Source organism: Eleutherodactylus coqui, chromosome 1 (assembly GCF_035609145.1).
Source record: "Eleutherodactylus coqui strain aEleCoq1 chromosome 1, aEleCoq1.hap1, whole genome shotgun sequence".
NCBI lineage: Eukaryota > Metazoa > Chordata > Amphibia > Anura > Eleutherodactylidae > Eleutherodactylus > Eleutherodactylus coqui.
The window spans coordinates 324,385,371-324,401,436 of record NC_089837.1 but is presented as its reverse complement, the minus strand read 5'-3'; the positions used below and the strand labels follow the sequence as shown (position 1 = coordinate 324,401,436).

At 44.1% G+C, this 16,066-nt stretch overlaps 2 protein-coding genes across 5 annotated transcripts in view; one reads left to right on the top strand and one right to left on the bottom strand.

Annotated features, from left to right (window-relative positions):
- The window catches only part of NIPAL3 (NIPA like domain containing 3), a 31,374-nt gene extending 23,547 nt beyond the window's left edge, over nucleotides 1–7,827 (bottom strand). For 2 of the 3 annotated variants that reach the window (XM_066575087.1, XM_066575089.1), the window contains exons 1-2: nucleotides 7,758–7,827; nucleotides 2,717–2,939 (exon numbers count right to left, since the gene is read on the bottom strand). In XM_066575087.1, coding sequence (XP_066431184.1) covers nucleotides 2,717–2,806 — 90 coding nt within the window. In that variant the 5' untranslated portion in view covers nucleotides 2,807–2,939; nucleotides 7,758–7,827. Of the gene's footprint in view, nucleotides 1–2,716; nucleotides 2,940–7,671; nucleotides 7,694–7,757 lie in introns of those variants that run through there. The other variant, XM_066575088.1, reaches the window with a different exon arrangement.
- A 111-nt stretch (nucleotides 7,828–7,938) lies between these two features.
- STPG1 (sperm tail PG-rich repeat containing 1) overlaps nucleotides 7,939–16,066 on the top strand; it is a 98,425-nt gene continuing 90,297 nt past the window's right edge. Inside the window, exon 1 of one of the 2 annotated variants that reach the window (XM_066575091.1) lies at nucleotides 7,939–8,223. The gene's annotated coding sequence lies outside the window, so the exon portion shown is untranslated. The remainder of the gene's footprint in view (nucleotides 8,224–16,066) is intronic. The other variant, XM_066575092.1, reaches the window with a different exon arrangement.

The following is a 16,066-nucleotide window of genomic DNA, read 5'->3' as shown; positions in this document are numbered from 1 at the left end:
AGAGTTGTTGCGGTTTTAAATAAACACGCTTACGTGCATTCTGAGGTTTGGCGCTTTAGTGAGCCAAGCGGACGTAACAGGTATCAGTCAGGAGAAGTGGAACAAAACATTTCTGAGACATTACATATACCATGGAACACTGTGAAGACGGTCATCGAGAAGGAGTAAACTTGACACAACAGTGACATTACCAACAACTTGATGTCCCTCAAAAATTGATGTAAAGACCAGAAGAAAATTGATGCAGGAGACTGCCAAGAGGACGACAGCAACATTAAAGGAGATGCAGGAATTCCTGGAAAGTACTGACTGTGTAGTGCATGTGACAACCATCTCCCATATTCTTCATATGTCTGGGCTGTTGGTAGGGGGCAAGATGGAAGCCTTTTCTAACAAAGTAAAACTATCGGCTGTGTTTTGCCCAAACCTACATCAAGTCTGCCAAAAGTATGTGGGAGAACGCATTATGGTCTGATGAGAACAATGTTGAACTGGCCATAATTCCAAAAGGTATGTTTAGTGCAAAGCCAACACTGCGATGCACCATACCCACAGTGAAGATGGTGGAGGCAGCATTATACTTTGGGGCTGTTTTTCTGCTGCTGGACCTGGGGCTTTATTAATGAGGAGGGAATTATAAACAGCTCCAAATATCAGTCCATTTTGGCACAAAACATTCAGGCGTCTACTAAAAAGCTGAAGATGAAGAGGAATTTCACCTCTCAGCACGACAACAACCCAAAGCATACCCCCAAATCAGCAAAAAAAAAAAAATGGCTTTGCCAGAAAAAGATCAAAAGTTTTGGAAAGGCCCAGCCAGAGTCCAGACATGAATCCCCTTGAAAATTTGTAGGTTGACCTGAAGAGGGTGCTACACACAAGAGACCCTCACAATCTGACAGATTTGGTATGCTTTTGCAAGGAAGAGTGGGCAAAGCTTACCAAGTCAAGATGTATCATACTGATAGACACCTACCCAAAAATACTGAATGCTATCATAAAATCAAAGGGTGCATCAACAAAGTATTAATTTATGGGTGTATATATGAAGGCAACCCCATTATATATTTTTTTAATTTTCCCACCCTACATGATTGCAATTTGAATTGTACAGCTAACAGGTCATATTGAAGATAGAAAAAAAAAAGTCAGAAATGTTTCATCTTTGTTGGATTTTTTTAACATGACAAAAACATGGCACGTCAGCAAGGGTGTGTAGACTTGTTATATCCACTGTAGTTCTAGGCAGAGGCTCAGAAATACCTGTGTGTATGATGTTACTATCAGCTACGCAGATAAGAGCCAACTTTATTCTGTGGTATGCGCCACCCCACGTGCCCTGAAAACCGGCCTTCCCACTAAAGTGCCCTCCTCTCTATCCAGCGATCTGCTGATAGTTGTAGCAGTCTCCTGATTGGATGCTACAGTTGTCAATCAGACCTGTGGGGCAGCTCAAAAGACTGATGGGCTTTCTGGCTGAAGTCCTCCCCTATTTCCCCAGTACTTGTGGCAATGCATGCTGTGGGATAAAATGCGATTTTAATGGGTATACTTGATAGTAACATATTTAATAAAAGGTGTATCAAAAGTCTTGCTACATAGAGGTGTCAGCAGTTTTGCATCAGCAAAACAAACCTCCCCTTAATAGTCAAATGAAGTTTAAAATAGTGAACAAAGTTTGAAAAGTTTAGGATTTTTTTTATATCCAACATAATTGCAACATGTTACAATTTATTGTGCTTTAATTCTAATGAAAGAAAAATAAAATAAAAGATACTGAAACAAATCATGAGAAAAAGAAAGCTAACTGTACATCGCCAAACTAAGTGTCCCCCTCTGGTTTGAAGCCCACAGAAGATAAGGTAAAAACCACAGAAGGAGCACAGATGTGCCATCCCTGTAGCATTAAAAGGGTTTTCCTATTTAAAATTACTCCACAGCCACTCTGTAGTTCCCGATTGCTGCCTACCAGGACATACAAAATGAAGACATTTTAAGTAATGGGAAAACCCCTTTAATCCGGTAAATATATGCGCTTGGTCCTAGCCTTTTATCCAGGCTGATAGCGGAGATACAATGTGAATGACCCCCAGGGGTCACAGGCTGAACTGGATGGATATGTTTTTTCCAGCCTTACATACTATGTATTGTACTATAAATTAGCACTTATTTGCGATGCGGTAACTGCACTGCCAACCACAGCAATACCACCACGCCTTGACCCATCCTTATAGATCTAATTAAAGAGGACCTGTCGGGTCTGGGTCATAGAGACCAGCTCATAGCTTTGCAGCCAAGGCCCGGCTTATTCTATCGCAGCTCTACTACTCCCCGTTCATCTGTACCAAGTGCGGACGCATTTGGCTGCCAGCGCCTTGAATCTCTCAAGTAAGCAGTCTTCACCGCTCTCTGCCAATCAAATCTTATGCCATCGATTGACAGGGACCCGTGGAGAACACCAACTTGACGGATTCAAAATGCCAAGAGCCAAATCTAACAAAACTTGGTATGAGGTTGGAGAGTAGAAACAAAAAAGAAAAACTGTGACCCCAACTAATGACTAGAATTAAGCTGGGCCAGAACATTCCTCCAAGTGCCAAGACCTTACACATTTAACTCCGAGATCTTCCGATAACCGAGCTGTCCTAACAGGTTGTCCCATTAAAAGTCACTGAGTCATTAATGTGCATCATCGCAGATATACTATGTGACTTACCTTGTATGAGAAGTAATTTTCAGGAAGGGTTTCCTCAGTGGTGAAAAGAAGCTTTTCCATGTGGATGGAAGGGACAGTAGCCTTTTCCATCCTCTCTTTAGGCTTATTCCTTTTCTACTGCATCTTCAGATCCTGTCTTAAAAGATGTCTGCCAGCCCTCAAAGACAAGGTCCACTCCAGCCTTCTCATCGTCACTTCTTCATTTACAGCAATACACTGTGGTCTAAAAGTGAGATTAACAGTAAATGATAAAGTTACCCTAATATCACACACAATCATTAGCCCCCAACAGTTTGACAAGCTCTGTTAGTTCTGAGGAAAAGGGATATTGCAGTTTAGGCAGAGCTACTTTAACCCCTTAAAGACGTTGCCCTTCACCCCCCCCCCCTCCATTTTATTTTTTCCTCCCCCCTTTTAAAAAAATCGTAACTCCTTTATTTATTCATCAACGTCGCTGTATTAGGGCCGAGTTGTATTTTTTAAATGGTACTATTTAAAAGTACCATAGAATGGACTGAAAAACTTTTTAAAAATTCTAAGTAGAGAAAAATGAAAAAAAAAATTCCACCATATTTCGGTGCGTCTTGTTTCTACGGCGCACAAACTGCAACAAAAATGACTTGATAACTTTATTCTATGGAACACTGCTGAGTCCATACATTATACTATGATGCCATTTTTTTTTTTAATGCTGCACAACTTTTTTTTTTTTTCAAAGATATTACATTTTTTTTTAATTATTTCCTGACACCATCTTCTGAGCGCAATAACTTTTTTATTTTTTTAATTAACATACCGGTAGTTGTGCAAGGGCTCACTTTTGTGGGACGTCCTGCAGTTTGCGCTAGTACCGTTTTAGAATACATAAGACTTTTTGAACACTTTTTATTGCATTTTTTCTTAGAGACGGGGTGACCAAAAAAAAGCGCATTTCTGGCGTTCTTTATTTTTTTTTCTGACAACCATCGTACGGGGTAAATAATGCATTACTTTGATAGATTGTACTTTTACGGATGCAGTGATTCCAAATATGTATTTTTGTTTTATGATTTAGATTCTATTATCGGTGCTGTAGCCGCTAGATGTTGGCTGTAAGAAACAGCGGGCGCCCGCATTGTGTAGAAGGAGATTGTGATCTCTCTTCAAACATACCCTGACACTGCAGGATGTAAATGTACATCCTATAGCGGGAAGGGGTTAAACAGTTGTAGCTTGGCTTTAAAATGACACCAAAAGTATATCTGTAGTCCTTATAGAACCAGAGTTACAACTGTTTGAATAGAGCCGGGAATACTCAATTTACAGCTGTCAATTTTTAGAATGTGTGCAGAGCAGCTCTGTGATTCTCCTGTATATCTCCCCGTCCCAGGAGAGGCGTTACATGAATTTTTGTTCATGTTATCACCCCCATCCATCAGAGAGGATATTTGCTCTCTGGTTGTCACGTGAGGGTCTTCCCCCCCCCCCCCCCCAAAAAAAGCACTGAAATGATGAGGACTTGATCACTCCTCTACACTGTTTAACCCCGCAGATGCTGCAGTCATTTATGACCGTGGCATCTAAACGTTTTTACACGAAAAAAAATTACAACCTTTTCCCTTGACACAAAGCTTTAAATATTAATGAATATTCTGTTAAAGAAAAAAAATCCAAAGTAGCTTTTTTCTGATCATCTCGCATCCAATAAACACGAATTAAAAACTATTTTAAAAATCGTATTATACCTCAAAATGGTACCGATAAAAACTTCAAAACGTTGCACAAAAAGCAGGCCTGATACAGCTCTATAGACAAACATAAAAATGCTGTGATCCGGCAATGTGGTGCTACACAGAATATTCTTGTGAAAAAAGTACTCATATTGTGCAAAAGTAATAAAACATAATAAACCCTCTACAAAATTAGGTGTTGTCAGAATCGTAATGACTAATAGAGCATAATAACATAATATGGTAACATAGTATTTACACCACACTGTAAATGCCATAAAAATAAATCATAACAAAGTGGTGAAACTGCTTTTTTTCCATTGCTCCCAGCAAAAAAAAAAAGTTAATAAAACGTTTTTCAATACATTACATTAAACAAATTGTGTCCTATAAAAACTAGAACTTGTCCCACAAAATAGGTATCATACAGCTACATTGATGAAAAAATAAAAAAAGTGATTACCAGTGGAACACAAAAAAAAGGTACAATATACTGAGTCTTAGGGTGCATTCACACGAATGTATATCGGCTCGGTTTTCACACCAAGCCAATATACGCCGTCGTCATCTGCAGATGGGGGGGGGGGGGGGGGGGGAGGATGGAAGAGCCAGGATCAGGCACTGAGCTCCCGCCTCCTCTCCGCCCCTCTGCACTATTTGCAATGGGGAGAGGCGGGGCGGGGCTAATTCTCAGAACTTAGCCCCACCCCCATCCCACCTCCTTTCATTGCAAATCGTGCAGAGGGACGGAGAGGGGGCGGGAGCTCAGCTCCTGCTCCTGGCTCTTCCATCCTCCCCCCCCCCCATCTGCAGATGACGACGGCGTATATTGGCTCGGCGTGAAAACCGACCCGATATACGTTCGTGTGAATGCACCCTTAAGGCTACAATTAGTTACACCACTAAGGGGTTAAAACCGCACTTAAGGTGACTGAGTTTTGTGTCTAATATATTTACATGAGACATAAACTCAAAATCTACAATAAAAAGTGACATTTTCAGGAGGGTTTTCCCAATTTTAACGCGAGTGCTGGAGGTTAAAGGGGTTGTCTGGCATTTTTTTTTCCTACTGATAACCTATCCACAGGATAATATCCTAATAAATAGGTGGGGGTATGCTGCTCAGGATCCGTAGTGCAGTGGCCAGATGTTGTATTGCAGGTACTGCTCCTACTGAAAATCAGTGAAAATCAGTGGGAATAGTGCCTGCAGTACCAAACTGGGCTGCTGCAATGTAGTCAGCACTATCTGCTTCCAGCACTGACAGCAGTACCGGGAATAAGCTGAAAGGTGGGGATGCCAAGTGGCGGACCATGGCCAATTAACTATTAATGACCTATCCTAAGCATAGACCATTAATACAAAAAAAAAAAAAAAAACACAAAGTCCTGGGCAACCCCTTTAAAGCTATATTGGTGACTTCTGCAGGCGTCAAACTAGAAAATCATGCATCACCAGTAGATATTGTGACTATCCGTGACCATAGATTTATGAGGCTCTGTAATAAGGACCCTATACACTGCTGAGTCCATACGGTAACTCTGTATACACCTCTGAGGTCATACATGTCCAGTAAGGAGAACACCGCGGCGTCATATTATGGAGGTCATCTGGGGAGAATACAGCAACTTCACAGGCACCACATGGAATATATGTGATCTGTGGGACCTCCACAATCTGCAGTTTCATCGGCTCAGTCTGCGCCGAATCCACACAAAAATAGTTCATGCCGCGATTTTTTTCCTCCGAGAGCGGAAACCGCAATTGATTTCCACTCGTCTGCAGGAAGAGCCGATATCCCATAGCATGCTATGGACGGTGTTAGCTGCGGATCGGCGGCGCGGACGCCTTCCGTGAATTCTGCGGCAAAAATTCACCCATGTGCAGGCGGCCTAAGATAACATCCCTGCGCTTCAGGTGAACGGACGATCAGAAATAAGAAAGAAAAATCACTTCCTGATCTTTCTCTTTCTTGTGGGATTACGTATTTCCACAGGACGATACAGCTGTTTCCCCCTAATCGAATAGAACCCCCCACTTCCGGGCCGCCATATGCGGCTGGTATTCTGAAAATTGAAATAGGTGTGTACTTTTGCAACAATATTGGTGGCAAATGCCTTTCCCCTCCCTCTTCACTTCCTATGATCTATCATATATCTGGCATATAGAACCCATACACTATGCTTGGTAAAGGAGGCTAGCAGAAGACCTCCGAAATGCGTTGCTATGTACACGTTTATTGTCTCCTCAGTCTGTTTAATTGTTCCTGTTGTACCTAAATAAAGAAAAACTGATTCCTACAACCTAAGGACGGATACAGACGAGCGTATGCGCAAATACGTTGGCTGGTACGGGATGTATTTTCACAAGAAAGAAAGTTAGTAGATGGCAACAACAGGCTGATACGTCTGTGCCAGCAGATAAGATTGATTTTTTTCAGCGATCGTATACCCGTTCACACGCTTACATGTTACACCCTTCCCGTAGAATGGAATGGCAATTAAATGCCTAATTAGTGCCAGCTGTCATCTGTTCCCTCCCGCTCCCTTTTTTCCAGCTGCCGTAGAAGTCTATGGCAGCTTTCTGCGTAACATGGTAGACGATTTTGCGCAGAAAAAGCACGTTCATCTGAACGAATCTATTGAAATTATCGCTTTGCCGCGTTCTACGGGCGAGATTTTCACATGTGAAAATGCCTCCGCAAATATGTTCGCCTGAAACTGCCCTAACTTCGGACCACTAAGGGCTGCCCCGGACTTTATAGGAGTGTTGCCTGCCCAGCAGACTCCTCTACAAGTGATCTGTTTCTGATCTGATCTTCACCTGGGGCGCAGGGATCTGACGGGCGCTCCTCACCAGGTGAGACCCATCTCCGCGCTGTCCACATATGTACCGGATCGCCTCACTTTCAGCACTTGAGTCTTTTAAATTTTGATGCCAGCAAACTATCAGATGCGGATCATTCCCTAGAACGTCACCACATTATTTTTAATTAATTCATTTATGTGATCATGTGACCAGTTATTACATGGGGTGATCCTTATGTGATTACTTCTTTTTTGTAGCCCCTATGCTGTCATACTGGTGTGATTATAGCCATATCACCCAGGCTGTCCTCCTCACTACTGCTAGGTGTCCCATTTCAGCACCGACTTCCTCCAGACCTAGGCAGTATCTATAAACCCTGCCGCATATTACGTATAGCCCATATAGCGCTCCCCTCAGGCCGCCCTGCACTTTACACACACTTATCCAGGCAGTCCAGTCCTGCACCGGCTCCATACAACACAGTTATCCACCTCCAGTTATCAGCCTCCACACGTCCCACTCACCTGCTCCCTTCCTGCGGCTGTAACTGTATTCTCTAGCGCTCTCCTATAGCTTGCTTCCGATTGGTTACTGGGGTTGTCATTCAGCTTTGCAAGCAGAATGCTATTGGTTAGAAAGAGGAGGGGTCTGCGCTTATTGGTGCAGAATAGTAAGTGGGCGTGGAGTAAGTGGGGCGGAGACCCAGGAAGTAGCAACAGGGAGTGGACCGAATGATTTTCTGGCCGAACTAGTCATGCCGTGACGTCACCGCTGTACTAGCTGGGAGCTGGACGGGGTTCTACTGCGTGCGGCCGGGTCACGTGGTCAGGTGGTTGCTCTTATTACGTATATCGTATGATGGCATGTCTGGCTGTCTGAACGGAGATGAAGGGGCGGGGCAGCAGCGAATTGGTTAACGGGTAACTAAGCAACCGGTGTACACAGTCCTGCTGCCATGTGGCTACTGAGACTGAACTGTACGGAGACCAGGCAAGTATTCCCGGCACCAGGATGGGATTGTGTGCTGTAATGTATCAGTTACCTCTTATTATATAACATCATTACATATATATTATTATACACCGCTACTTAAAAGTTATAAACATTAGTGCGCGCTTTTTCTCGTTCCTCGGCTCGCAGTCGTCTCCCAGAACGCTTCCCTTTATGCCGGTTTCACACGGGCGACAAAATCGTGCAATTCACTCGCGATGCGCCAGTGCTACAAATTGCATGTATGTGAAGCCGTGCTCTCCAATGGGTTCCTTCACATTTGCAATTTCTGCTATGTTGACGCGAGTTGCGGTGCAATGCAACTTTTACAGTAGGAAGTCCTACTGTTTGTCCCTAAAATAAGCCCTATGTGATGCATTGTGTTTTTTTCTTTTTAAATGCAGCTAACGCGCTGTCCGCTCTGCCGCACTTCTCCTCCGGCAGTTCCTCTGCACTTGTTTGTAGTCTGCAGCCAGCGCTTCCTGGTCAGGGGTTCAAAAATCCCGCTCCCTCTGTGTCTTCAGCCGGCTCTCACGATGTTATCGCGAGAGCCCGGCCTGTCGCCATGGCAACAGGATGCCAGACACTGGCGTCCTGTAGTGCCAATGCCTATGACCGCTGTATAAGCGATAAGGCATTGGCACTAACGCTAAAAAACGGAGGCAAAATGCTAGCTTTTTGCCTACCTAAAAACGCAATAAAAGTGATCAAAAATGCCGTACGTACCCCAAATTGGTACCAATAAAAACTACAGCTCGTCTCGCAAATAATAAGCCCTCACAGAGCTCCGTACATTAAAAAATAAAAAAGTTACAGGACTTTGAATACAGTGATTTAGAAAAAAAAAGATTTCCAAAAAAGGGTTTTTATTGCAGAAAAGTGGAAAAACCTAAAAAAAATGTAAGGATTTTGGTATCGTAACCGTACCGACCCGCAGAAGAAAAGGATTGTTTCATTTATGCTGCATGATTAACGCTGTAAAAAAAAATCTATGGCAGAATTGATGCGTTTTCTCTCCCTGCTATCATAAAAAAAAAATATTCAGTTTTACCAATATAGTCAAATGTACCCAAAAGTGGCACCAATAAAAACTACAGTTCGCCACACAAAAAGCAAGCCCTTATATGGCTGCGTCGACGGAAAAATAAAAAAAGTTATGGCTTTTGATAAATGGAGAAGAAAATCCGCCAAAAATCATTGCGTCCTTAAGCCCAAAATAGGCCATGTCCTTAAGGGGTTAAAGGGATTTTCTGGGCATTAAACTCCTTGCAGTTCTGATGACCTGTCCTCGGGAATAGGGCATCAGTAGTTGATCAGCAACCAGACAGATGTTGACATTTCCATCCACATTAGGCTGGGTTCACACAGGGCAGAATCCCACCGGAAATCTTGCGGTTTTGTCTATTTCCTTCCAAGTAACCTTACATATTATATATTACATTTCTAGCATTCATAAAAGTGACAGCCGTGTAATGGGGGAGGAGAGAGGGTGGTGTCTGTGCTCAGGCATCACTGACAGCGATTACAAGACGGAAGAGCACCTGCGCCTATACTTTAACATTAGAGTAGACTGTTGTGCCATAAAAATAAAGGGGAGTGTAGTGGAAGAGGGGTCCTTTTATTCTATTATTTGTTGCGGGTTTTGACTGATGAAAAATACAAGGAGCTCCAGAAATGTTCCAATTTATATAGTCAGTAGGTTTGGGTGGTTTCACATCTGCGCTCGGGGTTCCACTTTGGTGCTCCGGGCAGCAGGAAAGGGGAATCCCCATGGCCGAACGGCTCAGACTTAGGACAGAACCGAACAGCTCCAAACAGACCCTATTGACTATAATGGTGTCCATTCACTTTCCGCCCAGCTTTTAGCCGGAAGTAAAAGCATTCATGCTGCACTGTTTCTTCCGGTATTTTGTGCCACATCTGTGACGGAACGTCCAGCTACAGGTTCCAACGTAGATGAGAAACTGGTCAAAAAGCACAGAGTCCGCCTGGGGAGGTTGTGCGAACACCAGGTGCAACCCTATACAACGCTCCCAGCAATCATATTTCCGGACTGCAGCATCCAGTCTAGCTCCCCACCAGGACTATGGGGGAAAGCACAGACACCCCTCTGTTTTATACTTTTTTAACTATGGGGGGGAATTTCTCAATAGCTTTGCGCCAGTTTCCTTGTGTAGAGAATTTTTTGACCTTTTTCAGTTTATACATCGCTCTCACCACTTTTCAACAAAGTGGGTGGAGTTAGCAAAAGGAATAGGGCCTCCGTGGCCAAGAGATTTACTATAATTAACGCCAGAATGTGGCATAAATTATAGTGTAAATCTATGGGCCCTCTTAGCTGGCATAAATTTCCTTTTCTGGCAGATGGACAGCCATAATGTGCCTAATTTATTTAGAAACATCATAGCTTAAACAATTGGCGTATCGGACTCCAGTGCAATTCGGATTAGGACCATTGTATGAAACACAGGTCTTATTGAAGGAGCACTCCGGGCTTTCTTTTTTTTCTTTGAGAAATCCATGACAATATCAGTGATTTAGGCCCCCTGCACACGGGGCGGAAATTTCGTGACGGGATTTTCTGCAGAATTTCCGCCTGTGCATTACAAAATGCAATCCTATGCAGATGGCTGCAATTTGTCTGCGTGAAAATACATGCGGAAAACAAATCGCAGCATGCTCTATTTCTGTGCGGGTTTCTGGGAGACAGGGTGACTGAAAAAGTGCATTTCTGGCGTTCTTTATTTTTTTTTCGAACGACTTTAACCATGCATGGTAAATAATGTGCTACTTTGATAGATCGGACGTTTACGGACGCGGCGATACCAAATATGTATTTTTATTTTATTATTTAGAATTTTTAATTATAGATATGGCAAAAGGAGGGAGATTTAAACTTTTATTACTTTTTTTTTTACAATTACAAAAACTTTATTTACTTTTATTTTTACTTTACTTTTAAGTCACCCTGGGGGACTACAGTATGCGATACTTTGATCGCTCCTGCAGTATGACGTAATGCTATAGCATTACATCATACTGCATTCTGATAGCCTATCAAGCCACCCCACAGGCCTTTCAGAAGGCCCCCGGCAGCCATGACACCTGCACGGCTCTACCGATCTCACCGGCATGGATTCCTCACTCCTTACCAGCATGGATTCATGAAAGGTCGCTCATGTCAGACAAATCTGATCAGTTTCTACGATGAAGTAAGCTCTAAGCTGGACCAGGGAGAATCTATTGATCTCGTATATCTGGACTTCTGTAAAGGGTTTGACACCATGCCACATAATAGGCTAATATACAAAATGAGACAGCTCGGATTGGGTGAAAACGTGTGTAAGTGGGTAAAAAATTGGCTCAATGATAGAAAGCAGAGGGTGGTAATAAATGGTTCATGCTCTGATTGGGCCACAGTCACTAGTGGGGTACCGCAGGGTTCAGTATTAGGCCCCATTCTGTTCAATATATTTATCAACGACCTGATAGAGGGACTGCAAAGCAAAATATCAATATTTGCAGATGATACAAAATTATACAATATAATTAATGCAACAGAGGACAATGTGCGGCTACAAACGGACCTAGATAAGCTGGGGGCTTGGGCAGGAAAATGGCAAATGAAGTTCAATGTTGATAAATGTAAGGTTATGCACATGGGCAGCAAGAATGGATGTTACCAATATTCACTTAATGGGGTACCGCTAGGGAAAAGTGAAATGGAAAAAGACCTGGGGGTACTAGTGGATTGCAGACTAAACTGGAGTAACCAATGCCAGTCAGCTGCTGCAAAGGCAAATAAAGTTTTGGGATGCATTAAAAGAGGTATAGGGGCGAAGGATGAGAACATTATCCTTCCACTATATAAGGCACTTGTCAGGCCTCACATGGAATACTGCGTACAATTCTGGACACCGGTGCTCAGGAAAGATGTTACGGTGTTGGAGGGGGTTCAGAGAAGGGCAACTAAAGTAATACATGGAATGACGGGACTGGAATACCCAGAGAGGCTATCCAAATTGGGATTATTTACTCTAGAAAAAAGAAGGTTAAGAGGCGACCAAATAACTATGTATAAGTACATGAGGGGACAATACAAGGATCTCTCCCAGGATCTGTTTATACCCAGGACTGCAGCGGTAACAAGAGGACATCCGCTACGTTTAGAGGAAAGTAGGTTTCATCACCAACACAGAAAGGGGTTCTTTACTGTTAGAGCAGTTAGACTGTGGAACTCTCTGCCTGAGGACGTAGTGATGGCAAAATCCTTAGAGGAGTTTAAAAGGGGACTTGATGTCTTTCTGGAAAGGAAGGATATTATAGGCTATAAATCTTAGGTTAATTGTTAATCCGGGTATATAGGCAGGTAGGAACTATTAGGGGTTGATCCAGGGAACAGTCTGATTGCCATTAGGGAGTCGGGAATGAATTTTTTCTCCAAAAGGGCTAATTGGCTTCTGCTCTTGGGGTTTTTTTGCCTTCCTCTGGATCAACAAAACAGGAGGCTAGACAGGCTGGACTAGATGGACATTGTCTTCATTCAGCCTTACAAACTATGTTACTATGTTACCGCGGGGGATGGGGTGTACGGGACCCCCAAACAGCGTTTGGGGGGTTTAAATGCCGCTGTCAGAACTGACAGCGGCATTTAAAGGGTTAATAGCCACAAACCTCTCTGCATGCATACGCTAACACTCCAGGACGTAAATGTACGTCCTGGAGCGGGAAGGGGTTAAGGTATTGTAGGGGTCGTTACACTTGCGACGGTACCAAAGTGAGCTTTTACATTTTAAAATCAAAATACCAACGACCACCTTTCCGTGAGTGACTGTGTGAGTTACATGTGGTGATGTCACCGTCATGTGATCACTTACCTGGACATTATCACAGGTCCTTCACTTTATTATTATGACGTGCATGTAGCAGAGATGTGTGTGTGACGTACATGTAACAGGGCTGTGTGTGTGTTTTACATGCACGTAGCATAACTGTGTATGTTTTAGATGCACGTAGCAGAGCTGTGTGTGTGACGTGCACGTAGCAGGGCTGTGTGTGTGACGTGCACATAGCAGGGCTGTGTGTGTGACGTGCACGTAGCAGGGCTGTGTGTGTGACGTGCACGTAGCAGGGCTGTGTGTGTGACGTGCACGTAGCAGGGCTGTGTGTGTGACGTGCATGTAGCAGAGCTGTGTGTGTGTGACGTCCTTGTAGTAGAGATGTGTGTGTGACGTGCACGTAGCAGGGCTGTGTGTGTTTTACATGCACGTAGCATAGCTGTGTTTGTTTTACATGCATGTAGAATGTTTGTGTGTTTGACGTGCATGTAGCAGAGGTGTGTGTACAACATGCTTGTAGCAGGGCTGTGTGTGTGACGTGCACGTAGCAGGGCTGTGTGTGTGACGTGCACGTAGCAGGGCTGTGTGTGTGACGTGCACGTAGCAGGGCTGTGTGTGTGACGTGCACGTAGCAGGGCTGTGTGTGTGACGTGTACGTAGGAAGGCTGTGTGTGTGACGTGCACGTAGGAGGGCTGTGTGTGTGACGTGCACGTAGCAGGGCTGTGTGTGTGATGTGCACGTAGCAGGGCTTTGTGTGACGTGCACGTAGCAGGGCTGTGTGTGTGACGTGCTTGTAGCAGAGATTTGTGTGTGTTTTAGATATACGTAGCATAGCTGTGTGTGTGACATGCATGTAGCAGAGCTGTGTGTGTGACGTGCATGTAGCAGAGCTGTGTGTGTGTGACGTCCTTGTAGTAGAGATGTGTGTGTGACGTGCACGTAGCAGGGCTGTGTGTGTGTTTTACATGCACGTAGCATAGCTGTGTTTGTTTTACATGCATGTAGAATGTTTGTGTGTTTGACATGCATGTAGCAGAGGTGTGTGTACGACATGCTTGTAGCAGGGCTGTGTTTGTGTGACATGCACGTAGCAGAGCTGTGTGTGTTAACATGCACATAGCAGAGCTGTGTGTGTTTTACATGCACGTAGCAGGGCTGTGTGTGTGTTTTACATGCACGTAGCATAGCTGTGTTTGTTTTACATCCATGTAGAATGTTTGTGTGTTTGACGTGTATGTAGCAGAGGTGTGTGTGTGTGACGTGTTTGTAGCAGGGCTGTGTTTTTCTGACATGCACGTAGCAGAGCTGTGTGTGTTTTACATGCACGTAGCAGAGCTGTGTGTGTTTTACATGCACGTAGCAGAGCTGTGTGTGTTTTACATGCACGTAGCAGAGCTGTGTGTGTTTTACATGCACGTAGCAGAGCTGTGTGTGTTTTACATGCACGTAGCAGAGCTGTGTGTGTTTTACATGCACGTAGCAGAGCTGTGTGTGTTTTACATGCACGTAGCAGAGCTGTGTGTGTTTTACATGCACGTAGCAGAGCTGTGTGTGTTTTACATGCACGTAACAGAGCTGTGTGTGTGACATGCATGTGGCAGAGATGTGTTTGTCTGACATGCATGTAACAGAGCTGTGTGTGTGACATGCATGTAGCAGAGCTTTGTGTGTGTGTGACATGCATGTAGCAGAGCTTTGTGTGTGTGAGACATGCATGTAGCAGAGCTGTGTGTGTGTGACATGCATGTACCAGGGCTGTGTGTGTTTTACATTCACGTACCATAGCAATGTGTATGTGTGACGTGCATGTGGCATAGCTATATGTGTGTGTGAAAGGCATGTAGCAGAGCCGTGTGTGTGTGATATGCATGTAACAGAGCCCTGTGTGTGACATGCATGTTGCACAGCCATGTGTGTTGATGTGCATGTAGCAGAGCTATCCATTATCTATCAAACACCTTAGAGGTGCAATGACGGTGACGTTATCACAGGTTCTAAACCAGCAGGTCCTAAAACAGCAGCTGTGTGTTTACAACTCCAATATATTATATTTGTCAGTGGTGCATTGCACTACCAGAAACACAGGTACTATAATTTCCTAATAATAATTACTAGTCTTTTTAAACAAAGGAAAAGTGTGCAAAAAGGATTTTTCTTCTTTACTGCAATATATTACTATTCATAACGATCATAGACCATGGCAACCCAATGACGGCGCAGAGGGAGCACGCCTCCCTCTGTGAACCTTTTGTATGCCGCAGTCAACATGATTGCATCATATAAGGGGTTAATAGTGGGGATTGCTGTTCTCATCATTTTTCGCTGTTGCTGCGGAAGGCCAGCTATTGATCACAGCCGACTCCTGCTGTAGATGGTGCGGGCTCCGCTTCTGAGCCCACATCATGCATAGGATGTGAGTTTACGTCTATTTGACGTAAACATTTGTCCTGTGGCAGGAAGGGGTTAAACATACACTTAAAGGGAACCTGACACCAACAGTAAGCCCCAAGTTAGGGCTCACACCTACTGGCGATATGACTTCCCTGCGATGCAAGAGTGAGTGAAAACGCATGATAATGAAATTGCTGGATAGCTCTTCTAGGTAAGTTAATTTTTTTTTTTTTTTTTTTACAGCTAGACATGATTTTTTAGGATAGGGCTTATATTTCAAGCCCTTCTCCGAAAATCATCACCACAGTGGTGGCTTTCATTCCATTACATAGCATCGCGGACCTCTGCCACAGCTGTGACACCTGTGACAGGGCATTCCTTCATCCCTGCGGACCCCGCGGGGATGAAGGAATCTCCTGCCATAGCTATCACAGCTGTGTCAGGGGAGCGCGATGTACTCCCTATGTTTTCAAAGGGGCTGGTGCTGCTTCCGCCATGGACGCCGGTTGGGTACAGGGTCGGAATCCAACCTCGTCGTGCGCAGCCGGCCTTTAGGTGATGTGGAGTCCAGGGAGCCTCGTGTCTGCGGTGTCCTCCAACAAAGTCAGTGCGC